Raw genomic sequence first — 26,808 nt, 5'->3', positions numbered from 1 at the left:
ATGTTGTAGTAGCTGTTCAATGTAATGATTTGACCATGCAGAGATGCAATAGGATCAAATTTTTCCCTTGCATTCCAGTATCTACACTGGGGCAAAGTAATAAGTCTTCAAATGTATTTGATAAATTAGATATTGTTCATAATAAACAGCCTGAGTCAGTAATTTTGGGAAGGTGACTGCCTGAGCATCTGTGATGTGCTTATACAAAACAGACAGAAATGGCTAAAGGTACCTCTGCTGCCTGGAGAGTGAGTTCCAAATCTTCCTTCCAGGGCTAAAAGAACTTCACGAAAGTTGTGCTCATAATCTGATGCTTTTGAGCTTATATGCTAATTATCTTCTATGACATGATTTTTTTCAAGCTGCTGTTTCTTATTACTTTGCAGTATCATTACATAGAATAAAGTTACTTAAGACAGCAAAAGATTCAACAACACTTGCAAAACTGATAGAGAAAGGAGGACTGGATTCTGGACTAGTACAGCTGGTTTAAGGTATTTTAGAAGTAAATGAAATCAAATGAGAATTTATAATCCTTGCTGAGGTCTGGATTCCATCAGACTAAACTCATTAGGCATTAAGGTGCAGGTGCAGCTAAATAAAGGATCGTTCTGCTTTTCTTAATGCCATAGATTCACATCTTGAGTTCAAAATAAAAGTCTTTAAAAAGCACATGTATATATTGTGCATCTACTGGCAACACTTGAAAGAGAAAGTTCAGCTGATGGAATCTTCAAATGCCTCATTTTTGCCAAAGGAATGTGCCCATTTCTGCACCAGCTGTGCTGAGCGGCACGAGTGGAGAAGTGACTGGACATTGGCCTCTAAAGGCTTATTCATTTCGTTTGCATCAGACTTCCTTTCATCTACTGAGCAGCTGCCCAAATAAATAGCATAAATCTAATTAATCCTCCTTTAATATTGTATTGCCACAACAATTCCAGCATCCCCCCCCAAGTACTGCAGGAGTGTGGGCCTACACCTGCACAAGCTCCCTGCGAGGAGCACAGCAGGAGTCGCAGGGAATCCAGCCTTTCTTGTGGTTTACTGGGATAAAAGGAAAATAATTAAAAACCAGTTTCCCAGGTTTGAACCCATACGACTTGCTGGATTTCTCAGCTGAAATCCCAGATTCTGCTTTTGTTGAGAGAGCAGTTTGTGGCATATTACAAAATAAGCAGCTGATATCAGGCACACAGCCATCAGATAAGGATCTCAGCCTTTGATTGTGATCAGCAAAATCTCAACTTGGAATGTATACACTGAGCTGTGCCCCAAAACCACGACCAGCTGGGCCTTTCAAGCTTGTCTGTGCACTAGCAAACATCTGCAGCTCTGGGCCAGGCAAGAGCTGGGAGATTAGGGGACAACAAACTATTGAGGGGAAAGGTCCTGCTGCCCCAGAGGGGAAATCCCTGCACCCAGGCTGCTACAACCGTTGCCTATTTCTCAGGTGTTCTGTATGTGGGAGGTCCAGGGGTATTAGCAGTTTATAAGTATTATACAGAAGTGAAGTATTTGGGGGGATGTTTTGGAAAATAACCATTAGAAACTCCAGTTGCTGCTTACAGAGATACTGTGGAGTGCCCTTCCTCATGCAAGTGTGACTTCATGACCCAGTTCACATTTTTCTTTGAGATCATCATGTTTCCTCTGTGCTGCCAAGAGAGCCGAGCTCAGGTGGGGCACTGGGTTTGGGACATGGGACCTGGAGAGGAGGTCACTGCCTGGAATGACCCTCCCTGCCAGCACCACACATCCCCTCGCTGTCCTTTAGCCTGTGATGGGACTCATAGCTTATGCATAGGAGCCTGCTGCTTTCTAGGAATATTTGCTGTGCAACACATTTATTTTATTGAGAAATAGGCAGCTGTTTATTCTTTTATTAACTCTATACAGCCCTGAGAGCTATGAATATTAAAGACCTGTGAGTTGCTGGCATCCACATATATTCCTGTTTGCAGAGGCAAAATGTTAGCATCTCAAAATGATGGCAAGTTTAAACTGTTATTTCAGGAATGTCCTCCGAAGATAAAGATGTACATATTCATGTATAGAGCATGTGCACGTGTCTGTCCCCTTTACACTTTAAACGTTGGTGGCCCATGCCCCAGGCACAACGGCATCTGAAGGTGAGGCAGAGATTTATTTGCAGTTTAATTCCCACCCACGATCCCTATTATACAAGAGGAATTTTCTTTTGGTACAAGATAAGCCCATCAGTGACATCAGCAGCACCTAGCCCTGCATACCATAGCCCTGCTGGATTCCTGACACTGAGCCTCTCACTAGGGCTGGGCCATCCAGGCCTCCTGAGTCAGCCCCTAACAACAGCATTTTCTGTTTTGTTTTGGTTTTTGTGTGTCTTCAAACGCAATTTTGCAATTGCAGTTCTGGGGTGAAAGATCAGCTGTTGAAATACGCCCTGGTGTGAATGGAGGGAGCCCAGCTCGGGTCCTGTTGCGTGCAACTGGTGAAAATAGCACAGAAATGAGGGTGTGGGGCTTGTGAAAGCATCTCTGAAGGAGCAGGAGCACAGAACACTTTTCTCCAGCTTGGTCTCCTGCCTACCAGTCACTGCTCACTTGGATTACAGCTGCCAACCCGGGGAGGAAAGACTTGCAGTGTATCAGACACACAGGCTTAGATTTACCCCCCTCCTCTGCAGTATTTCCAGTGAAGCAGCTCTCATCTCACAGCTGTGGACTAATGAGCAAAATGACAGTTACTGTTTGCTAAGGAAATATTTGGGGTTGGCTTCAATGCATTTCTGCATCGTTCTGGATTCTTTTGTGTATTTCTGTATTCCCTGTGTCAGGCTTTAATGCAGTGGAATGGTCAGAGATTTCCAGGGATATGGACTCAAATATTCCGGTAATTTGATTACAGCACATGCCATGGATTGCAGGAACTATTGTATTCAGAGGTCAAAGTTGTGTCCACACCAATGAGGGAAGTTTTACACCACGTGTCTGATTTTCTTCTCCTTTTCACCTGTCTCAGGAGACAAATGTTTCATCACATAGTGCTGAAATATCTTCATCTCCTGATTTGGGCCAAGATTTAAGAGTGGTTACCCAAAAATTTCTTATTGAGCTGAGGAGAAAGATCTGTGCTGAATGATTCTTTTTCAGTTCTTCTCTTCTGCAGTTTATTACAAGTATATTTGTTTAATTAGGGGGCCCAGTAGTAATGTTGTTAAAATACAAGTGGGCACATTTATTGTTTCCTCCAAAAGGAAACAACCAGTCTCTAGCAGTTCTGGTTTTTCCCTGCCTCAACTGAACATTTACTGCTTTATGTAGCTAGCAGATTGTGAGGCTAAAGTTACTTCTCTTTTTTTCCTCCTTTTATTTCTTTTTGTTAAAAAGAAAAGAAAAAAAAATCCCCTCCATTCTCTTAACAAGTGCTGGATTTTTTAAGGATATGGTCAGAAAGGGGAACTTAAACTCAGCATGATGTTTATAGTGCCACACAAGCTTCAGGAAAAGTGATGTACAGTACTCTTTATTAACATCTAAAAAGTCCCTGTGGGATTATAAGAACTGCAGAGTAATAAACAAATAAAAGTAGCAAGATTAAATTGTTCAGAATATTTTTAGTGATGGAAGCAGCAGTAAGTTTTAACCTTGAGAACCAGGGGAAGAGCAGCTTGTGGGTAGAACAAACACAATTAGGAATTGATTCCTCTTAGTGATGACTGGTTATCATTCATGGCATTACAGATAATTGTCTTGTGTAAATAAATTGCTAAAATACGGATACAAAAGAACAGTACTCAAATGTAAGCACCAGAATTCAAAATTTCTAAATTACAGTAATTTTTAATCTTCCATTTAAATGATGGACCTGAACTTGCTTTCCCCTGTGGTGCCAAAGGACTCACTACAGTCAAAGGCTGCTCCAGGTACCAACACAGGGAAATACAACCAGCCCTACTCCCAGTCCTCACCCAGGAAGAAACTCTTCTCTCCATCATAATTAAAACTCCCAACTACTGATACTGTATTATTTTATGAGCATTTTTTTAGTACTTCTCCCAGAGCTCTTCTGGTCTCTTTTTAAAAGCTTTACAGCCACAGTGCTGTGGGAAGAACAATTGGTAAAGTCGAGGCAGCCCCACCAGTGCCAAGGCAAGGCGGTGGCCAAGGGCAGGATTTGGCCCAGGGGCTCCAGTGACAGAGTCAAGAGCTCAGGTTGATTTACAGCCCCCCAGGCTGGGCACAGGACGCTGTGCCAGCTCCTCGGATGGTGTCAGGGGTGGTGACTTCACCGCCGGGGTGGCCTGGGGCCAGGCTGCTCCAGCTGAGGATATTGCGGGTGACATCAGTGGGGCTGTGTGGAGGTGTGATCCAGGCCAGCATCGCGCTGGGAGGCTGCAGCACGGCGAGAGGAAACTCTGTGCTCATTTGAAAGGCACTTGTGTACAGCAGGGAAAACCTTACAGAGTGATGCTCTGCGAGATTATCGGCCCATCGTGCTCCCCCACCACAGAGAGAGCTCTTGCTCGCCTTAATTATCGCTTAGGGGGAAGCGGCACCTTCCCTCTCCCCTCCTTTTCCTTGTTTTTTTTTAAAGGAAGGTAGCTTTTAAGAGCTTGCCATGAAGATCTAAGCTAAAGGATTTTCTCTACTACAAAGCCTGCATAGTTTCCCAGGCCAGGTGGACCCGATAGCACTGACTGCATGCTGAAAAATCTCATCCCCACCCTTCAGGCACTTTAATTGTAAGCCTTTCCAGATACACTGGATAAACACTGTCAAAATGAACCTGAAAGGGTTGTTGTTGTTGGTTTAGCCCTTAAATAATTATGAGTTTGTCTGTCTAATTACAACATAATCTTGTTTAAACTTGGATGCCTATTTGCAGTATCTCTTAAATGAGGTGGAAGCAGAAACACTGAAAAAAAAAAAAGAAAATGCACAGTTCTTCCACTTTAAGAGAAGGAAAAAAGAGTTTTTACTCCTGTAAAATTTAATTCAACCTGACAACAAGAGACACTAACTTGGAAGCTACTGTGGTAGGATAAAGATGATAAAGAATAGTGTGGGACCTCCGAGATGCAACAGAAACTTAATCCTCTGTGGATAATATTTTTCAAACAGTTTAGAAATACTTTAAGGTAATTTACGGGAAGACTTGAGTGACAAAGCACATTACTTGAAGTGCCTTTCCTTCACTAGGCACTTTCTAAATTCTTTCTCTTTCATTTCTTTATTCTCAGGAGACTTTTAAATCCAGTGAACCAAAACAACACTTTGTTTGTTGGTATAGCACGGGGCTGGCACGGAGGGCAGACACTGCACCTGTTCCAATAAACTGGGGAAATGGAGAGATAAACCATAGCACTCATTAAGAGGAATCTACTGAAACATTAACAATTTGTATTTTGAATATCTTCCAGGAATAAAAGGAGAAATACATAAACAGACTTTGTTTTTACCATCATCAGTTGAAAGTAAACTTTGTTTAAAGGAAACTTCACATTTGGTTTATGTACAAAGGCAGACATACCACTAAAGAAGCTGTGATAATGCTTGATTTTCTTTAAGAAAGGCAAATGATTTTATCTAGCTGCTCCTATTCTTCTAAAGAAAAATTACCTGTTGGCAGTTTAATCAAAATCAGTTAATTCCCCTGTTCCTTAGTTGTGGCAGCTTTTCTTGCTTTTGCATTTTCTCATGTTGAGTAATATCACATTCTTACAATCTAGTTCATAATGATGAGAGGAACAACATAAACTAAAGTCCATCTGCTCATCTATTAATAAATAACTAAAATTATGGGGGGGGGGGGGGGGGGGGAGGGAGAATTGTTTGGATCGTTAGCAACAAAGTTCCCTGCAAAATAACTTTTATCTAGGCACAAGGAATATGCTATGTAATATCTGACAGACTATTAAAAAATCTTAAATGAGAAGAAACATTAAGTAACAGTTCCTCAAAGGATAATTTCTTCAACATTTCCCTTGATCATCAGAGCTTGTGCTGTTCAACATCCCATACATCTCCCTCAATTTCTCTCTCTCACACACACAGTATTAAATATAAAATGTCATGAAAATTCCTAAGTATCATTTAATGTTGGCAGCCCTGCACTGTAAAGCCATTTATATAAAACTGTGGTTGGCAGCTCTCACTCTTCCATGGGAACAAATTAACATTGGCATTCCAAACACAGGAAAGTAAGGAAATTAGAAACACAGTTTATATTTGGCCAGTGCTTTGAAATACTGTACCATGCTACTGATGTCAATTAATGAAAAGCAGAATTTTGCGGAGAGGGTCTGGTTTTGAAACACATTAACACACATTAAAACATGTTTGCACAGGAACTGGATTGTAAGCATCTTGGTTCCAAAACAATAAAGCAATTACACTAAAACTTGTAGTTTTAAAGTTGCCATTAATTCAATCCACTCAGTCTGGATCACTGAAGGATTGCACAAATGCTTAAAAGAAGGGGTAAGGCACAGTGTGTGAGGATTACACCCAGGTATATTTTTGTATAAATAATGGAATTGTAGAACATACACCCAAATAAAGGGGGAGCTCAGCAAACTCTGTGGTCCTCATCAATAAAGCAAGGATTTCCGAAAGGACTTTTTGAATTAGTTCAAACTTTGCTACCTGCAACCTTTTTTGTAGCAAAGATTTTTACTGACAAAATCTTCAACACCAACAAAATCTAGATGGCAGTTTATCTCCTGGCACAATTCCACTGACTCCAATGGAATTACTCCAGCACGGAATTTGGCCCCGCAGCCTTTACAAGGCGCTGTTTATTTGTACTATGATTCAGATATTTTGATACCACGAATCTTTCAGCACTGAAGTTTCTCCGTATGAAATATGTCTTGTACTAAGAAATATCAGTTTCACATTTTTGTCAAACATTATTTGCTAAATTCTGTTTGTTGCAGGGATGGGAATTCAGCTGTAGTTCAACAACATGGATTGGGCTAATAATGATAAGCAGTGACTAATAGGAGCTGGTCCATGTTTTGATTGTTTGCAGCAAAGGAAACTTCCCTCAGAAACAATTTCGAGATTAGGAGAGAAAACTCTGTGAAGCTCTAGCAGAAACTACTGCATGCTCGTTATTTCAACACAGGGGCACTTCTTTGGCCCAATTCTGCTCTCAGTGGTGCTCATGTAAATCAAGAGGGAGTTTATGGGAATTACTTTGGACGTAGAGTTGTATAAATGAGACCACAGGGCCAGCTTCAGTAGAAATTTGACAATTTACACCAAAGAAGACCTAGCCAAGAATTTTCTCTTGGGCTTCCATTTTTCCAGACTCAAGCATGTGCAGAACTTTATCCACGTGATTAGTCCTCATGTGTAGTCTCATTTATTTTTTATTTCAAACAGTTGTGAAGGAAGATCTTCATCCTGAAACTAATTTAAACAGCTCTCTCATTTCTTTAGAAGTTTCTTCCATTTAGAGAAGAAATATACATATATAAAATAGCATATTTTATTTATATATAGTAAAGGTATATATTTTTTGATATATATGCAATTAATTCATGAAAGTACTTTTATGTAGGCCCTAGAGAGGAGCACTGGAAACGGTTTAAAATATCATGGTCTCTTAATGCTGTATATCAACAGGTAGTCTCTTTATCTGGCATGCTGTCAAAATTTGCTTACTTGTGTTCTTGCTCAGATGACTTCATCCATCATTGCAACTTCTCACTGGTATTCATCCAGTTAGGACAATTTAGAGGCATAAAACTAAATGTGTTATCATTTTAACCACAAATTAACAGTTTCCATATAAATGTTAGCATTTCCTCACTTGGTTCAAGGATAGCAGCCTTAATGGCACTAACCGTATATTTGATTTAAACTAATTAAAAACAGGGGCTCTTGCAATTTAATATATTGATTTTACCAGTGGGACTTACATCTTTTATAATAAGTGTACACAGCTGCACCACTCACCCACCGCCACTCTCAGACCTAATCCCTGCATTCCTCCTGACAATAACATGACAGGATCCACACATCCCAGTATTAGCCTTAACCCCGGTGACACTGCCAGAATGTATTAAACTAAAACATCACAGTGTCCTATTTAAAAGGAGCCTGTCAACAGCTCTGACTGGGCTTTAATAGTTATAATCTTTTTTATAATTAATGTTTCCAACCACTTGTGTAACCTTCTCTCACACATCTCTCCCCGCCGACCCGAAAATGTGTTTCAGGCTTATTTCCAGGGAATGTAGCGCCTGGTTTCGTGCTGCCTGTGCAGAGCCCATTAAAGCTCCTTTGCAGGGGGTGTGCTGGGACACACACACGTGCACACACACAGACACAGGCATGGCACAGCTGGGGGCACTGGGAGCAGGTCCTGCACGCTCCACTGGTGCCCAGCTCCTGTTACCGGCATCACAAGACCTGGCCATCAAGGCTTGTCTCCTTCAAAGCCCTTTAAGAGCCGTTGTGTTTTGGCTTCTAAACTGCAGCTCACAGAGGGGGATTCAGCCCCCCAGGACAGCCTGTGTGGGAACAGAGGAAAGACCCTGCTCTGGGATAAATCCGCTGGGTGCGAGCAGATGGGGACAATTTCAGGTCCTTTTTCTTTGTGTAAGGTCATCTGTCCTTGGCTGCTCCTTTCTCTGCTACCAGCACACCCACGTGGCAGAGGTAAATAGTTCCAGTTCTACTCTGCCATTTTACACCTGGAAATTTGAAAATTAATTAAATTCTCTCTGGGATGGGTCTGTACATTCAAAGAATACCTGCTGGTCACTTGCTGCACAGTCAGTGTCCTTCATACCTTTGCTGAGAGCTTTCTGCCTTAGCCAGTGTTACACCACCAAGTGCTGCACATATCCACACTGCCCAAAACAATTATGGGATGTACCTGTTCAGGCTTGAGAGCTTTTAACAGTGTTAGGCAGAAGAGAAGGAAAAAAAAAAGCCGAGGGCTTGGCTTAATGTATGGACAAACCATGTGATCGGGACCAGGCATCCAGGGCTAACTTTTAATCTGCTTTGTTTCAAGTGGGAAATATGTGAAGATCAAATAAGTTCAAATCCAGGTCAAATATCCTTGAAAATCTTTGATTTATATAAGCAGGAAAATGAGGTTTAAAAGAAGTGATTATGAAAGGGTTACTAAAAACACAGCTGTACGCGCACTCTTATATCTGAGGCTCTCCAAAGAAAAACTGTGTGACATCTATATTAACCTTTGGCTGTACACCAATGAAGGCCTGTAGTGAGCTGGAATGCAAGGCAGCCCCTTCCAAATTTTAACACAAGCCAGGTTACAGCTGCAAATGCCTGCAGCCCGTGCTCACTTTATAAAGTATTCCCCGAAGGAAATTTTTTAACTGTTATAGAATCTTTTTCTAATACCCTACAGTGTTAAAGCCTGTTATTAAAGGGCAAAGAGATGGTTCTCTATGCCAAACACTTGTCAACAAAAAGGATAGCCAGATGGTATGAAATAAAAGGAAACTTGGGGGCTCTTCAGCTTCTTGATTTATATTAACAAAAGCCACTTTCAAGTGCTCCTTCCAAGAATGACTAATTCCCCCCCCCGTCCTTTTTTGCCAGGATTAAACAATGTTGTTCATTTTATAATCAACCACGAGACAAATTAACAAATTGCGTATCACTTGTGCCGACCCTTTTAAAAATATTCTGAGCAAGTCTGTTTACCAAGGCAAGTTTACCGGCATAAGGACAACGCAATTATTTTTAGAAGAGAAGGTCTAAGTCATCCAGAGGATGTTTACTCCTTAGTTGCTGTTTATAAATTTGAAATTAAACTTGTGCAAAAAGTGCTTTGCATTTTTTCAGCTCCTAAAATGGATCAGTTTATAAGCTGTACTTGGACAGGATCTGAAATGAAATTCCAAATGCTAAAATCATGGTAGTAAATTTTACAAAATTAGCCAGTAATTAACTGGCTAACTTAGTCAGACCACTGTAGCTAAATTCTCTTTTAATTTACATATAACTTCATTCTTGACACAAATCCATTCCCCATTCATCTTAGCACAGGTGTAAGCTAGGACAAAATTCGCCTGTAAACGAACTGGTAATAAATCTAAATCTAATTAGTTGTCAGGATTTTACAGTAAGTAAAACTTTGCTTACTACAAAGCTCCCTAAAACCAAGCACCTGTATTCTGGTTCCTCCCTACCAATACCCAGCATAAATTCTCCGGAGGGAATATACACAGTATCTCCATAGAAAGCAATGTGTGGGGTGTGTTGGTGGGGTTTTTACTATGTAGCCCAGTAAATCTTGCAATGTAATTTTTAAAAAAATATTATTCCCTCTAAAGTTGTACAACTAGATGGACGAAGAATACGAATAAGGCAAAAAAAAAGTGCTTTTGTAGATTAGCCTTTGGAAGCCTGGAATTAACATTTATTATTGATTGATATTTAAAAGTATTATTTCTTCACTTGTTTTTACTTCCTCCATGCTAAAATGAGACTTTATTATGCTGTGACACTTCCTCATTGTGATGGCTCTGGTACAGTAATAAAAGCCTACCTGTGAAATGCAATGCTCACAGAGTATCTCTTACAAAAGTAGGACACAGTTTACGACAGTCTGCATCTAGGAATTCAGCTCTGCTTTAAAAGGGATCATTGTAGAAAGTCTCCAAAAAAATTCAGTTCTACAATAGATCTTCTAATTTTCCCTGAATGTCATAGAAAACTGTACGTCTCAGAGCAGGTGTTGTGTTTGATTATATACAGAGTGAGTGGCTGCTCTAATTCATTAAAACCTCCATAAACAAGCCTGCCTTTGTCCTATAAAGATGAAAGAGCCATGACTATAATGGGATGAAAGGTGTGCACGGAGATGAAGAAAGCTATTATAGATCTATGTCCTTTTTAAACTCGTCCTGGCATGCACTGTTGACAAGGGAACAAAACAGCACAGATAAACCTCCGAAATGTGCCTTGCTCATAGTAATTCCACCTGTCCTTAAAACTACTGGGTTTTGCTTGTACTCTTACTACTCCCTGAGCATGCTGACAGCAATGAAATAAAATGATCATTTAGGATTTTGCATAAAGAACACTCTTAGATTTCTAAGCTGATTACAAACCCTGGCAGGTTGAAATGAGTGAATGTATCCACTGCAGTCGTCAAACTGCATGGGGATGTTGCTTACCAGGGGTCATGGTTTATACAGGTGAAACCTGCTCCATACAAAGTTCTCACGCAGACACAGACATACCCAAAATACAACTTTTATTTCGCATTTCTGGATGGATTCCACTCCTTTGTATTCAAAATAGTCAATGGCCTGAACATAAATTCTTTCTTATAACTCTTACATGAGCTGACAAGGAGACTCTTCCTTACGTCGGAAATGTGGCACAAGAGCTCTGCAGTTTCACTGATGATTCAGGAAATTACTACACCTGAGGAGCAGAGCTAAACTCCCTCCCATTATGTACTTACATGTTTCACAAGGTTCTCTGTCCTCCACTGAAATGGAAAGCGAAGTGTGAATTTTGCTATTGCTACTTCAACATCTTTTGTCTTCTGTTCAGGACTTTCCTTGCACCCAGCTGCACACAGTGTAGGACCCAAGAACCATGGAGAACAGTGTTAGCAAGGTCACGCTTATCTTTAAAGTCAAATATTTGACTGCCGTTGGTACTTTTGACTGCTCAAATATTTGATTTTAAATGTATCATTGCTCATCAGCTTAAGTATCCAGCAGTGACTAGACAAATACTGTAATTCCAAATGGAAAGCACCAGCCCTCACAGAGCACAGCCCCCGGGCCAGATGTAATTCCGAGCTTCCCACTGTGACGCTTATGGCAGTTAATAAGGAGGTGCAGCTCATGCAAACTAGAGCTCTCCCACAGCGTCCCGTGGCTCCTTATCATGCAAGAATTGCGTCGGGATGGCTACCGTGTCTAATAATTATTAACGTGTGTCACAGAGCCTTTACAGCTGCTGATCTTTTCAAGTTAGTTCAAGTGCTGGGATTAGAGAGGTGGTGGTTTAGGTGGTGATTTAATCTTTGTTGCCTCTGAAGTTCCAGACAGTGGAAGTGTCCAGAACAGTGACATCCATAAAGGTGTTAATGGATTTATTGGAGATGCGGGTCTGCAATTCCTGGCAGGTTATGTGCCAGAGCTGTGCTCATCTTGTACTTGGTTGGGACAGAGTCTGATTTTGCTTTGGAAATACAATTCAGGTTCTGCCTTGAACTTGCAGGCACCCAATCTGTACGTGTGTGGTTTAAGAGCCGCACATGATGAGGTCTAAAAACGGATAGAGAGAGCCAGGTCTCTAATTATGTATTTAAAATAGAATGCACACCCTGACAATGTTTTACTCAAATCCGGCCAAGTCAGTCCACACGGGTGTGCGATCTACAGCGAGCAAATAGAAATCAGATTGGGCCGTGGCATCCAATTAGAGAGGCCTAGTGAAGCGCATACAAAGCGTGCCAGCTCTCGTATCGTTTGCATAAACCCATCCACATGTGCTTGTGAAAAGAGGCGAGTTAGCGGCATAAACTGGGGTCAACAGGAAAAGCTACAGGAGTAAATAAGGATTTACTGTGGAATCCCTCCCAAACCATTAGGAAAACATGTGCGAGCAGCTCAGAGCGGGAGCGCGGCGCTGGGATGCCGCGGGGAACCATCCCAACCATCCGTGCGCCCAGCCCTGATGGCTCCGCATCCCGCACGAGCACCAGCCCGGCACCGGGAGCTGTGCGGGACCCGTGCCGTGCTCCTGCCTGGGTTTCGCGTCTTCCTTGGCAGTGTGGGATGTGGAGCAGACCTGCTAATCGTCCTGTTAAACTCCTACCTGCAAATCCAATTTCTGAAGTGCAGCGACTATCAAAGGGAGATGACGACAAAGACCTCAGTGTGTCGGCGTGTGTGGAGCGTGGGGAGAGCTCGTGGCTGTCCAAACGCTGTGATGGGAATTCCGAGCGTTCTCCCCGTCGGTGCCGCTCAATTACCGCCTGGCAAAGCAGCCATCCTTCCAAGGGCCGCTACCTGCCCTTCCTTGCCCAAGTGGGCTGTCACCCACCTGACCCGCTGGGAAACAGCTCCCAGCCGGGGCCACCTGCGCCACCAGCCCCTGTCCTCCCATCGGTGGCCAGGGCCCCCCTCCAGCCTACCCCTGACACGGTTCCCTGCCCGGTTGCCCCGGACCCAGTCGCGCCGAGACCGGCACTCACCCAAGTTGACGAAGCTCATGACCATGTCAGCCTCGGTGAGGAAGTTGCTGTCCTGCAGGCTGGCCAGGGGCGGCCCCTGGGTGCTGAAGATGGGCTTGTAGGGGTAAGAGAAGCCCTCGCCGTCCTCGGCGGCGGCCCCCGCCGCCCCCTCCTCCACGGACATGGCATTGTAGAGGTCCAGCATGAACATGGGGGCCGAGTTGTGTTTGCCGTGGAGGTGCGGCCGCGGGCGGTGCGGCAGGCCGAGGATGGAGAGGATCTCCCGCTGCATCTCGCGGCGCTCGGGGCCGCGCAGCCGCCGGTGGATGAAGCTGGAGTGCACCTCGTTGTCCACCGTGAAGTCGGCGAGCACGCAGCGCAGCCAGAGGGCGGGCGCGGCGGCGCCCAGCACCAGCAGCCAGGAGGCGGGCTGCCCGCGCCCCGCCACCGGCATCGCGGCGCGGCGGCGGCGGCTGCGGGGCGGCGCGGGGGGCGCGGGGCTGCCCCGCCGCGGGACGCGCCCCGCCACCGGCATGCGCGGGGGGGCGCGGACGGACGGCGCGGCCCCGCGCTCAGCCCCCGCGGAGGCGCCGCAGCCCGCTCATGGCCCGAGGCGGCGGCGGCGGCGGGGGCTGCCTCAGCGGCACCGGCCCATGGACGGGGCGGCGGCGGCGGCGGCGGCGGCGGCCCGAGGCGCTTCCCCCGGCGGCGGCGGGAGCGGGAGCGGGAGCGGAGCGCTCTGCCCGCGTCCCGCACGCCGCGGCGGAGCCGTGTGAGCGGCGCGGCTCGGCGGGGAGCGGCGGGAGGGTGTCTCTGGTGGGAGGAGCAGGCAGCAAAACCCAAGCGCTCTCTCTCGCTCGCCCGCTCCAAACCGCTTGGGAGAGAAAATCCCTGGAACTGCCTCGAGGAGGGACGTCTGCTCAGGTTGCTTTTCAGGATGTTTGTGGAGGCTGCGGGCTCGGCGAGAGGCTGAGCCGGTCCCAAGCGCCTAAATTACCGTGAACGTCATTAAGGAGAAGACACCCCAGGAGGGAGGGCGGTTTATGTATAAAGAAGGGGCCCAAACTCCCGCAGAATTTATAGATGCGAGTACATCGGCTGTCTGCACAAGCACGCGTACACACTTTTTTCCCTGCCTACTCCTTTTTTTTTTTTTTTTTTTTTTAAGAAGTACAGATTAGAAGAGACTGTCCGTGACAAAACCAACACCATTAAATAATTTAAAACGTGATGATTATATATTCACGTACATAGACACGTATGTATATATCCCTGTGCACAGAGCCCCGGGTCACTTTTTCCAGCCGGCAGTGGGGAGAGTTAATGGAGGAGCGTTAGAAATCCGAAGGGGGAGATATTCTCCAAGAATGGCAAATCCAGGAACATTTACTTGAAATGAAGCTATCAACCTGTGCACACGGGTGGCTTATGCCATTCCATTACCCTGCACCCTTGCTTTCCCCTTTCCTTCTGCTCGCTGGTATGTGCCTTTGTGGGATACTGCCTTGAAATGGATTGTCAACTTCTTAAAGCATGACTTTTTAAACTCGGTGGGTGCAATATCTACAGTGATGGAGTCCCAGTCCCAATTAGCCCAAGTAGATTTTTGCAACAACAGTAATTAGTAATAATAATAATAATCTCAGATAACAAATGTAAACTAATGCTTCCCAAATCTTACTTGGAAAGAAGGGGAAGCCAGGATGGTCCATTTGGGTCACTGAATCCAGCCTGAGGTAACTTCAGAAACCATACATGTATACATTGAGTTTATGCTGACATTAAGATTCATTCCTTGGGCAAAGGAGGAAGAGGGGTAGAGGATAAAGGAGCTCAGCAGTTTTTGGGGTGTTTTTTTGCTAGATTGTTCATCTAATATTTTCAGATGAGCAATATCCAGTAGTATCCAGCACCAGATCCTGCAGCTCGTTTACAAACTAATATTCAGCACTTCTTTTAGTTCTTTATGTTTAAACTCCTGGCATGAACAGCAGGTAGCCAGTCAAAAAGCTGCATGAGAAACATGGTGAATGATTTGATGTGTTTGTATGCATGCATGTGCACCTCTTAATAACAGGGAAACTGAGGCATCGAGGTGACTCACGGCACTATTGAAATAGTAGAGGAACCAGCATTAAACCCTTAGCTCAGACTTAACGCATGTTTAGGAATGGCTCAAGCTCTGGGAGGATGGAGGGGTCAGAGAGGCTGTGAAGCCACATTCACCTTAAGTATCATGAGAGCACTTGCTACACTTACTGGTGCTAATGGGGCTGCTCAAAAATCGCCCCTGTTGCTGCCTTCCCGATGAAAACACCAGAGTAGTTGAATTTTGGCTGCCCACTTAAGATCAAGCTCTCCAGCATCTTTTGTACTTCCTGAGGAGCAGCACTAACCTGCTCTTCACCAGGCATGTATTTGCCTAAATTTTTCTTGCCGAGGGTGTGGTTTCTAGATCAATTTAAGCTGATTTAAAGCCAGGCTCCCCCTGAGAAAGATGTTTGTTTTCTCATCCCACCCCAGTCTGGACCTTCAGCTGTGCAGCCCCACCCCTCTCCAATGCTGGTACCAACACTTACAGGCCAGGAAGCTGATTCTGGTTTTAAAAGATTTTTTTTTAACCATTTGAATATTTGTCTTGCTGAAATAATATTCTGCTGGATCAGCTCCTTGTTCTGCCTGACTCCATGTTGTGGTGGAAGGAGGGAGGCCACAGGAATGCACAGCTAGGGGCAAGGAGAGGGTGTCTGGGTTGGGCTGCCATAGGAAGGGCAGACAGATGATTTGGGATCTCTCTGCTCTCCCTTTCAGCTGCAGACAACTTGATTTCTCTTCCTTTTTTGTTCCTTGTAGATTGTTTTTCCACAGTTGTGAGTGTTGGCCTTTCATCAAGCAGCAGGAGGACAAGCAGCCTTGCCTTTGGCATGGATATGAGATTAAAAAGTCTGCAAGGATGGAACAGTGGACAGGAGAGCAGGTGCCTCTGCTGCCTAAATTACTTGTACTTGAACTGTTTGAAGCTCCCATTTAAAAACTGGCTGAACTTGAGGTCAGTGTTGTGTTCTGGAATGGCAACAGGCTTGAGAGAAAGAAAAGTATGGGAGGTTTCTCTGCTCACTCGTTAATACCTTAGGTAACTGCTCTTGGAGCTATAGGTGTCATTGGAGAAAGAGCAGAGGACAAAAAGTAAACCTTGAGACCCTTGACTTGACAAATTTCTTGAAAAAGTGATGTTTGAATCTATTTCCTTCTTGTTTTGTCTGTTTAAGTTGTCTGGGTTAGGCCACATTTAGCTATATTCTGATTTAATGCAGGATATACTCTTAGAAGAGGGGCAATGTTGCTTTTATATTCTGTATCCTGTGCTTTTGTGGGAACAGTTGGGAAAGTTTTCTCTTTTATACGGTATTTTCTGTGATCCTGCTGCACCGGTACAGCTTTTAATAAATGCACAATAGTCTGCAATGGGGGTGCTTAAAACAGCATAACAAAACCACTCCAGCAGCGTGGGATGAGAAAGTGAATTTGTTAAAGAGTAACTTTTTGATGTGAAGTCCTCAGCTCTTGCCTTCATCTTGCTTTGGGACACAACAAAGGGCAGCATTTATTCTGCTGGATACATTAAAGGATGATGCAGCCCCAACTGCAGTGGTTCAGCCCTCAGATCTGAGCTTGAATTTCAAATACCTTTCAAACAGAAAGGCAATCCAGTTTGTACCTTTTCTCAGGGACAACGTCTTTCTCTTCCCTCCTTTCCTGCCTGCTGTGTAAACCCTATCCTGCTTCCTGTAGGATCAGTTCCACACAGGTTGCTGAAATATTGGCACCTTCATGTCACTGTCTTTTTCCTCCTCCTTCCTGGATCAATTAAGAAACCAGTTTTTCCTCTTACTCTTCTCTACTTCTTTAGTGTGTCCTCCTCTTCTTGAGAAGGAAAACTAAATGCTTGTGATGAAGTAATCCCTGTTTGTTGGCACTTGCTGCTTCAGATAATTTCTATAAAAACAAACTCCCAATGTTTCTGGGGTTCTGCACAAGCTGCATTACCAACTGAGTAACGTTTTGATCTCCACGAGCTTTGTGTGCACACTCTTACCCGAGTTTAGTACCAACCACTACCATTTCTTTTGTTTGTGTGGAAGTCAGTATGTTTGAAAGCATGTACGTAGGAGATAAATAAAGGGGCTGATTACAAAACAAGAATTGGGCAAAAATGTGCAGGTTTGTGCTTGGTGAATTTGTTTGTCATCCTCATGTACCCATCTGAGGCATATGCCAGTGGCAGAATTTGGCCATTTGCATTCAGTTTTACTAAATGGGCAGTAAAAAGTGGGGGCTCTGCTCAGAAACTAATTTAATGACTTTTCAAAAATCAGACACAAAGCATTTTTTCCTCTTTTCTTCTGATTCATTTTCAAGCTCCTTGTCTTCCTACTTTCATGTCCTCTTTTTAACTTTAACCATGGTTCTTTCCCATTCTGTTTTGCATCTTCTCTCATTTGTCTTGAACAAAGTGCAAGTCCTAAATTATAGCAAACTTTTTTCTCCTTCCAAATAATCCCACTAAAATAGCATGTGTTTGGGCAATTTTGAACTGTTTGTCTATGCCCTTTGCACAGAAAACACTTATACAGCAAAAATAATAGCATTGTTATTTGTATTAGAATAGATAATTAGCTCATGTATTTTTTTTATGTTATATTGGGTCATTCTTACCAAAAGCTTCTATTCATCTCTCCAGCATTATTACTGAGAACATATTCACCAACATGAAGTTAATCACATTATGGATAAAGCCATTATATTAGCTCTAATCCAGGAATTTGTACGGATCTGGGTTGAGCAGTGCTGTGTTGGACAATACTGATCATGTTACAAAAATTAAGTATTGATTCTCAATGCTACTTATCAGAGGAGAGTCAGAAATGAAACCTGTGTTTTGGGGTGTGAAAAAGGCATTATTACTTCTGGGGATGGCAGTGAAAGCTAAAATAGAATTTTAGGATTTATGAAATGGGACTGTGGGGCTGAATTTAATGTTCGTCAACTGGGGAAGGTGGACAGAGTCCAGTCCTTCACAGTTCAGCCCTTCACTTCATAAAACTGGATCTCCACAGGGATCCTTTTATTGCTATTGACTTCAGAGAACCTTAGAAATGAGTTCATGTCACTGAAACTTTTGCAGTGCTACATTTATTGTACATTTATATACAATTTGAATATCGGCCTGTGCCATATTTTTGATATATGTTTGTATATTGCTATGAGCATTTGTAAATGTGCATATGTACACCAGTGTATTTCAGTAATGTCTTTAAACTTTATGTAACTAGTATACTTCTGCAGCACAGATACAGCATAGGAGTATTGTTTAATGTAGACCCAAATGTTGCCAAAGTAGCCCAAAGAAAACTGAATTTAATTTTGTACTATTAAATTATTGTGTGCACACTTGATTTGGTTGACACTTTTGGCACAAGTCCAGGTATTTCCTTCATTGGTAACATTGTAATCTGAACATCTAAGATCTCAGGCTTGTATTTGTGAAAACTATGCTGGGCACGAGCTCGGACGTCACTGTTGGGAGCGGATTTGAATCGTGCTACAGCACCTTGGAAATGTGCCTCTAAAAATCTGCTTAGTTGTGACATTTTCTTACAATAAATGATGATCTTTGCTCCTACAGACATTCAAGATTCTTCTTATTAACACATATTTTTGTCTTTTTCAGTTTGCTGCTGTTTGCATTCACTAAAGGCAGAGATGTCTGCTGTTTTTATGCTGAACAAAAAGCATATAAAACATATTCATTTTTTTCAAAGGGAACGAATAACTGATCCTGACCTGTAAATGCAATGGGATGAATTTGGATGGCTTTACTTTTTCTCTCCAGGCAGGTGCAGAGTAATACCTCAAAAGAACCATTATTTTGTGCCTTTATTCCAATGTGTACATAAATGCTTGCATAACCCTTGCACAGCTGCTGTACAAACTACTCATGCCACAAGTATTAGTAATCCTAACAGGGGAGGTTGCATGGAAAATTGGGGTGTGTATGCTGAACCATATGTACCATGCCCCTGAATCATAAAACTTGTGTTGCTGGAGCAGAGAGATCTTTGGAGACTGCTGGTTTTACAGGTCTGTAGGAAGCAGGATTATATACAACAGCTGCAGCCCACAGCTTCTCTCCTGTTGAGGCTTATCTCGTGCATATAAATAAGCAGGAAACAGAATTTGGTCCAACATTATCTTATATGGTCTCAGCTCCTACTTTTATTTATATTTCATTTCCATAGGAACAATTATTCTCACAGTCTATTTTGAATACACATTAGACCCACTCCAATTGGAAGTTTCGAGCTCCCAATTCCAAGCTGCATGGGGCTGCAGAGACACAATGTGCATTTTTTTGTCTCTGGTTCTGCCTCTAAAATAACTTTCTTTATATCTGCAGTGATTTATAGCAGTGTTTCTGAACCAGTCTGAAGCAAGATGGAAGCTGGAGATTCATTTGGCTCTCTAAAGCCCTGGCCACAAAAAATCCCCTCCCAAGTAGAGCAGGGTAGCACAGCTTGGCCCCAGTTCCCAGGGCTGGGGAAAGGTTCCAGCTCCCGGTCCGGCCGAGGGAGGAGGTTTGCCACATTACAAGTGGCTGCATGAAGCAATCTCCCAGACCTTTAGTAGCACAAAATCATTTATCAGGAGGATTTTAAAATAATCTGAAGGGCCTGTTTCCTCTGCTGGTGTGTGTTGGTGCAGCACTGTGTGAGCAGGTGGAGGTGTGCGTGTTTACAGCCACCCAGGAGCCTCCCTAGGCTCCCCGTGGCTGAGTGCGGAGTGCTTGGTGTCACTGCTGCCCCTTTTGTGGAGGGTGCTTTAGTTGTAAGTGCAATGCTGTAAGGGTTTATCTTTCCGAGACTGGCACTTCTAAGTTTTCAGTCAGAAAAAATGTGCTTCCTAAATGGTGCTCAGCGTGCACTGAGTTGGCTTTGTCAAGTGCATCTTTTCAGCATTCATCCAAAGCCCTTTCTGCTGCTGAGCCCCATAGGCGAATATATACTGTTAGACTATTAAGATAATTTTTCAGTTAAGACATCGTCAAACTGCAAGCGGGACAATAGAAACAAAACCCCTTTTGTTCTGACTAAACTGTTCCTAATGACCCCCTCTATAAACAGTGGCACCAGCGGAGGTCTCAACAAGGCTCTTCATTGAGCCCCCTTTCAAAGGGACAAGCAGAGCAGAACATGGGGCAGAAACTCTCAGAGTTACTGCACTTCACTCCGCTCTGGTGGTCTGACCGCAAGACAGAATCTGTTGTTTTTGTTGTTCAAGGCACCCAAAAAGCATAATTTAAAAGCATGGATTTCCACAGTTAGCATCCTATAAAGAGTACTAAATATTTGGATTGTCGGGAAAAGAGCAGAAGGAAGCAGTTTGTATGTTTGTTTGTTTGTTTGTTTAAATCAAGGAGCTATAAAATAGACTATTTAGAGTTCCATACAAAAATTTAACTTATTTCCTTGGGATAAGTTGCTATCTGTTAAGCTTATGATAATTAAAAATCCAGAGAAGATTTTTACATTCCGGAAAGATCCTCACATTTGTTTTGGGGGTAAAATTCATCTTTGTGAATAACGTGTTTATCATTAGCAGGGAAAATGTTTCAGCTGTTTAATGCTTACAGGAATTGAAGTTATGATGATAAACTGAAACCACACAGGACCAAACTCCTGTTCTTCCAGCTGAGTAACTGCAGGATACGTGCAGCACAGGCAGTCTGTCCTCACACAGATGAGGGCTATGGAGATTTTGAATCACTTCCTGATTATTCCTCTCCCTATTTCCATGTCCTGAATACAGGAGGAGAACAGCACAGGAGACCTTCCGCTTCAACAGAAACCTGTTTATGGAGCATCTTACTGTCTGTAATTGGGACATGATGACAAGTCAGGCATCAAAAGTCCCTAATTTGGACGATTTGGGAATTACACTGGCTACATTTGCAAGCAGAAATGTCAGTTTCTTTTGAGAGGACTTGGGGTTCGTGTTCTACTATCGGATTTAATAAGAGTATTTCTGACTTACAGCATGGGCTACTGCTTTATTTGGAAACAGATAGGAAGAGATTGGGGACAGAGAAGAGAGAACATCCATTAAGACAGGAAGCACATATTGAATAAAGGCTAAATCATGGAGAAAAGTCACAATATTCAGAACACCTTAAAAATTCCGTGATGTGATGGGGGCCTTAGGGCACTCTGCCATTTCTGGGAAGAGTTTAGCAGTTCATAGCTTTAAGGTTTTGGGTTTTGATTAGGGACAGTGACTACACTCTTCCTTTGTAAAAGAGTGTGATGGAAGGTTTCAGTGCGTCTTGGAAAAAGGAAGGATTTGGGTAAGTCCCAGGATGAAGGTCCAGCACCCTGTGACAGGATACTGAGAGAAAGAGCAATGTCAAATAAATCTTTAAGAGATTTTCAATAAAACAAAAGAATCTTTGTGAAAGATACTGTTAGCAAGTCTAATGGAAGGAATGGGGACGCAAAGTGAATTGAGAGGATTTGCAAGTTGTTTCTAAGCCTTGAGGCAAGAACAAAAAGCTGAGCGTTTACTGTTTACTATATTTAGTATGTATGGAAGAGCACTTTGGCCATCAAGGGAGCTCATAAACTGCAGAGCCTAATTGTCTCTTGACTGCCTTGTTGTGCTGGGGGTAGAGAAAATGCTCCCGTTAAAGGACAGTTCTGAGTAAGAGCAGCTGAGACTTGACCCTGCCTTTTGTGAAAATGCTGTTTTCACAGCAGCATGGCCGAGGTCCATGAGCACATGCCTGTTTCCATGAATCTATTTTTCATATTTGCATGCATGTAGGCATCATCCAGAGTGTGGTAGCTCTAGTATTCAGGATTAAATGTGGTAACTGTAACGTGATAGCATGAAGGAACAGTAATCATTTTGTCACATCTTTTCTCAAAAATGCACATTTGAAGACTGTTTTTACTGAAAATTTCTAGGAACAAAATATTAACTGTATCTGATTAAAATTTGCTGCCTCAGAGAATTTCTGGTTGAGATGTCCAGGTGGATCGACAGAAAAAGCACCATGTTTTCTGAATCTATCTAAGTTTATGGGCATTAATTAATCAGAAAAAAAAAATTATTTCCAACTGTGTTTAATGCCATGTAAAGCAGATTCTATTTAGAGTTTTGATTAACCCCTCTCATGCTTAGGGATCACATTAGAGATGTGATAACTGTGAATCCTGAAAAACAAGTGTGTCAAATGATAATTTTCTCCAGTTTTCATACGGGTACATGAGGAAAAAGTAACAACATGAACTTTATATTAACTTTGACTGTTGTAAAATTGCTTTCTTTTGAAAGTGATGGATCTGGTTATACATGTATCTCCTGAGCCAAAGTATTCTTCTTACTCTCTTCCAAAAAATGTTGTGATTCATTTAGTTTTTAATAATGTTGATAGTTTTTTTATCCCAGTGCAAGTAAAAGCTTATTGCAAGCTTTCAATCTATACTAACAGCAGTAGGATGCACATATATTTGTATAAAGCAGTGATCTTTAATGTTTTCTAATTTGCAGACTTCGGTGGCAGCCAATTCTTTATGTCATGCCAAAGCAATGTGTCTTATTTACCTTTTTGGATCCCTGTAAAAGCAGCTCACGGGCCCCAAAGGCTTGTGAAGTAATTTTAAAAATCAGTGATATAGGACAATACAGAATGCACAAATCAAATGAGTTTTCCCTATGCAAGAGCTAAATGTCTCTCGCTCTTCTAAAGGCCAGCAAGTTGGACCAAGGTATAAGAGAAGAAATGAATCGAAGAGTTAAGGGTGGTGCACTGAGAATTAGAGTTGTCCAGAAACAGAAAAAAAATCTAGTGTATAAAAAAATTAACGGTTTTGACATTTGTTTTAGATTTGTCACAGAATGATTTAAAAAACAAAACATGAATACAAAGAATGAGACATCCCAGAATAGCCAACATCCAGTGGCTAGGGTATTTACTTGGGCCCTGTCCAAGGAGCGCTTTATGGGATTTGGAGCAGGCATTTGACATAATGTTTTCAACGTTATTTTTGTCAGACTAAAATTTGGGCTCTGTAGTGGGTTGAAAAAGAGCTTGCTTGGAGTCCTGAGCTTCGTAGGTGAGATTTAGTCACCAGCTGTTTCATCAGGCAGTTTCTCTTCAGCCTGGGGAATTTAATTTTTATTTTTATTTTTTTAAACAAAATAAAGTAGCTGCATGGAGAATAGACAGTTATTCTGTTCAGTTTGGTAGGGTGCTAGCACATATTTGGATATTATTCTGACTTTGGGAGTCTAATAAAGCACCACCCAAATTTCTACTCCATTCTCATTCAGAACAGATTTTTCTCATGGAAATATCAGAACCTACCTAACTGTATTTCCACTGAAATCAGCACATTACATTAAAAATTATGATTTTTTTTTTGCAAGCCAGCATTTTCTGATGGAATAAAACACTTTGTCCAAAAATTCTCAACCAGCTTTTCTGAGGTGTGATCTTTCTCTGTATTCGACAAATGTGAGGTGTCTACCTTCAATATTTTTGTAGTTTGAAGAAGAGATCACAAATGAAGTGTGCTCTGGGGTGATGAAATCTGGCAGCTAAATTTGTGGGAACTTTGTAAGGAATATCCAGAGTAAAATATAAAAAATGTTGACCACTGTCTCTCAGCTATTAGTGAAATTAGGTTAAATTCAGTATGTGGGGGGGAAAATCAGAAAACACATTGAAAGGTTGAAATTTCAACCCTTCTCCTTTGCTTTGCAAACATGGATGCTTCGATCCAGTCCTTTCATCCTTGTTCCCACTCTGAATCTCATCAAGCCACTGGACGCACATGTTCAGCTTCTCTTTCTGGTTTAGCCTGTGCTCCTGCCAGCCTCCCACTGTTTTGTATTCCTTCCTTCCTGCGTCTGTCTTACACCCAGGCCTGATCCTCCCACAAAGGCACTTCTCCAGCGCTGGGCACCCTTGGGCATTATTGACTAAGAACTGAGACTTGCAAGTGTCCCAGGGGACTCTAAAGGCGTTTGCAGAGGTGGGGAGCATGGGTTTCAACAGCCCACAGCTCCAGGCCTCAGCACTCTCCATTCATTAATCAGCATAGCTCATCTGAAAGATGTTTATCATGTCTGAGACTGGTTTTTGGATTACTGGGTTAATGGCCCTGCTTGGAAACAGTTATCCCATTTCTGTAGATGAGGTCAGCACAGGACACTTTGTAATAAAGCCTGGTCACAGGGCATGAGTGCAACCAGTGCCTTGTTTCCTAGAAGAATCAAGTGGAAATATATTTGGCACCCGGAATTAAATGCTGCTTGCCCAACTCCCCAGGCAGTTAGAAAATATTGAACAGTATTGGGAGGAGCTATGCGTGATGTGTTTGATGTCACATGTGTCCCTCAGCTCCATCACCTTGTCCAGATTCAGTGTCTGTAATGTTTCACTTTTAACTGAAGTATCTAGAAGTGAAAATTCATGCCATGCAGGGACAGCAAACCTATCTAAGTCATCTCCAGGCCAGGATTTGGTGTAGCTGTGCTAATTTGCTGACTGAGAAATAAAACAGGGTAATTATCTACTGAGAGGCAGAATTTATTAGGTCTGGTACAAGTGTCTTGTGCTCCTAGAACCTGGTCCAGCTCATTTTTGAGACCATGCAGGTAGTCTGGACAGGTGCTGTACCCACTATAAACAAGATTCTACTGACTTCTGGTCAGTGTAGATCCTATCACACCTCTTAGTCTGGTTCCCTAGGGAAATCACTTACACAATCTGTCTATTTGTCTGACCCAGTTTCCAAGATGCTGACACATTTGTCACAGGTTATGTAAATGATTTGGAGACACCTACCAGTTGTCCTTACCAGTTTTGCAAGAATTAGCACCTAAGGAGAGGAAGGAATCCTTATTAATGCTCTCACTGAGGAAGAAGGGAGAGTTCAGCAATTGTTCATTGTGTTTGACAGCAGCAAGGCTCTCGATGATTTGCGCATTGCTCTGATATTCCTTGGTGAAAACAGCGCTTCATTCAGCTGCCAAATCAAAAACAAAAGTCAAGGAATGGCTAGGAGAAGATGCCAAGGCATGCTACGGTATTCCTCAGGGAATAAGGGAGCCTGCATGTTCTTGCAGGGGGGAGGTGAGAGCTTGGAGGGGTTGAAGGGGGCTGGAGGGATTGGAGTGGGATATGGTGGAGGACAACAGGGGTTATTCCAAGAGGGAGGTGTAAGAGCTGCAGCATAAATCCATAAAGAACCAAGCTTCATTAGCTCCACTTTCAGGGAATAATTTGTTAGGAAAATACTGAAGACTTTATTTTGCTATTTTGGATACATTTACACGCTGATTTAACCCTCCTACAATTCCTGTAGCAGTTGTGGCTGGTACACCGCCTTGCTGTCGCACAGCAGGCATCTGCTGTTATTTGACCTGCAAAGATCATTATAGGAGCTTTATTTGGTGTGCATTTAATAAAGCTGTAGCTGTTGTGACTATAACTCATGGCTCCCATGTCATTCCGCAGTGGTGTAACCAGCGATTCAGCATTCCAGGCCCATCAGTTCAAAGGGAAGTGTGAGGGACGCGAATGTATGCCAGAGCATTGGGACTTTTATTGCTCCTCTCCTCTGTTAGGAAGATACATTCTCGAGGAATTGAGAAGTACAAAGCATCCTTAGACCTTGTAGTGCAAAATGTAAAAAGTGATGTTATCTGCAGAAAGTGGACTTTAGATTCTATCAGCGCACATTTAGCATAAAGCATTTCCTATGGTAATGCCTCTCACTTTCCCAGACTTTTAAAGGCTCCAAGTGGCACACAGGCTGCAGACCTCTTTGTAATGTTAATGAATCATCTTAATGGACTGTTTTAGCAGAAACATTCATCACCTTTTGTCCCACAATGATTTTTTTTTTGTTATACTTAAATGGTTAAGTAGGCAATAAATGCCTATCAGACCAACCACTATGCACTAGTAATCCACCTCACTATAAATCACCAGTGGATTATTATTGTCCTGTTTAATTAACACTCTTAAGGGATTCTATCGTTGGATAGACTTTCACCTTGCACTAAGCAGGCATTAACATTTGAAATAAGAAGTGTGTTTATGTGAAAAGCATTAATCAGCATGACCTGGAACTGGTAGTGGTGGGTTGGATGAAATATGTGCCTGTGTCCATGGGTGAGGGCCTCCTTACATCAGTTTTCAATGGAAGCTGAAGTCAAACTTATGGAATACATACTTAAGTCATAGCAAATGATAGTTCCAGAGTAATTTTTAATTAGGTCTAAAAGATATTGGTATATTTGGTTGAAAACAGCAAGTTTAAAAATTTTAATTCCAGTATTTAGGAAGGCAATGGTTTTATGGGTGTAACATGGGTTTGTTTGTGGTCCAGTTCAGTTTTTAGAGGACTGCATCAAACCATTTTCTTTTCCTGCAACAAAAGATGAGAGGGGAATTCTGATCCTGTTGCTCCTCTGTGAACTCTTTTCAGACTTCACAGCCACAAAGAGTAAGCCAAGCAGCCAGAGTTCCTGGGAAGGGCAGGGGGGTCCGTAGGCTTGGATGGC

At 42.7% G+C, this 26,808-nt stretch overlaps 2 protein-coding genes across 4 annotated transcripts in view; one reads left to right on the top strand and one right to left on the bottom strand.

Annotated features, from left to right (window-relative positions):
• BMP7 (bone morphogenetic protein 7) overlaps positions 1-13,711 on the bottom strand; it is a 42,990-nt gene extending 29,279 nt beyond the window's left edge. Inside the window, exon 1 of the mRNA XM_032126848.1 lies at positions 13,198-13,711. Within this exon, the coding sequence (XP_031982739.1) occupies positions 13,198-13,711 (514 nt within the window). The remainder of the gene's footprint in view (positions 1-13,197) is intronic.
• SPO11 (SPO11 initiator of meiotic double stranded breaks) overlaps positions 1-26,808 on the top strand; it is a 218,490-nt gene that overhangs the window by 167,282 nt on the left and 24,400 nt on the right. The window contains exon 1 of one of the 3 annotated variants that reach the window (XM_032126850.1): positions 25,150-25,325. The exons of the other annotated variants lie outside the window; for them this stretch is intronic. The gene's annotated coding sequence lies outside the window, so the exon portion shown is untranslated. Of the gene's footprint in view, positions 1-25,149; positions 25,326-26,808 lie in introns of those variants that run through there. 3 annotated transcript variants of the gene reach the window in all.

This window comes from Corvus moneduloides, chromosome 17 (assembly GCF_009650955.1).
Source record: "Corvus moneduloides isolate bCorMon1 chromosome 17, bCorMon1.pri, whole genome shotgun sequence".
Classification (NCBI taxonomy): Eukaryota; Metazoa; Chordata; class Aves; order Passeriformes; family Corvidae; genus Corvus; species Corvus moneduloides.
Note: the sequence above shows the minus strand (reverse complement) of the source record. Positions and strands in the feature narration are given on the sequence as shown.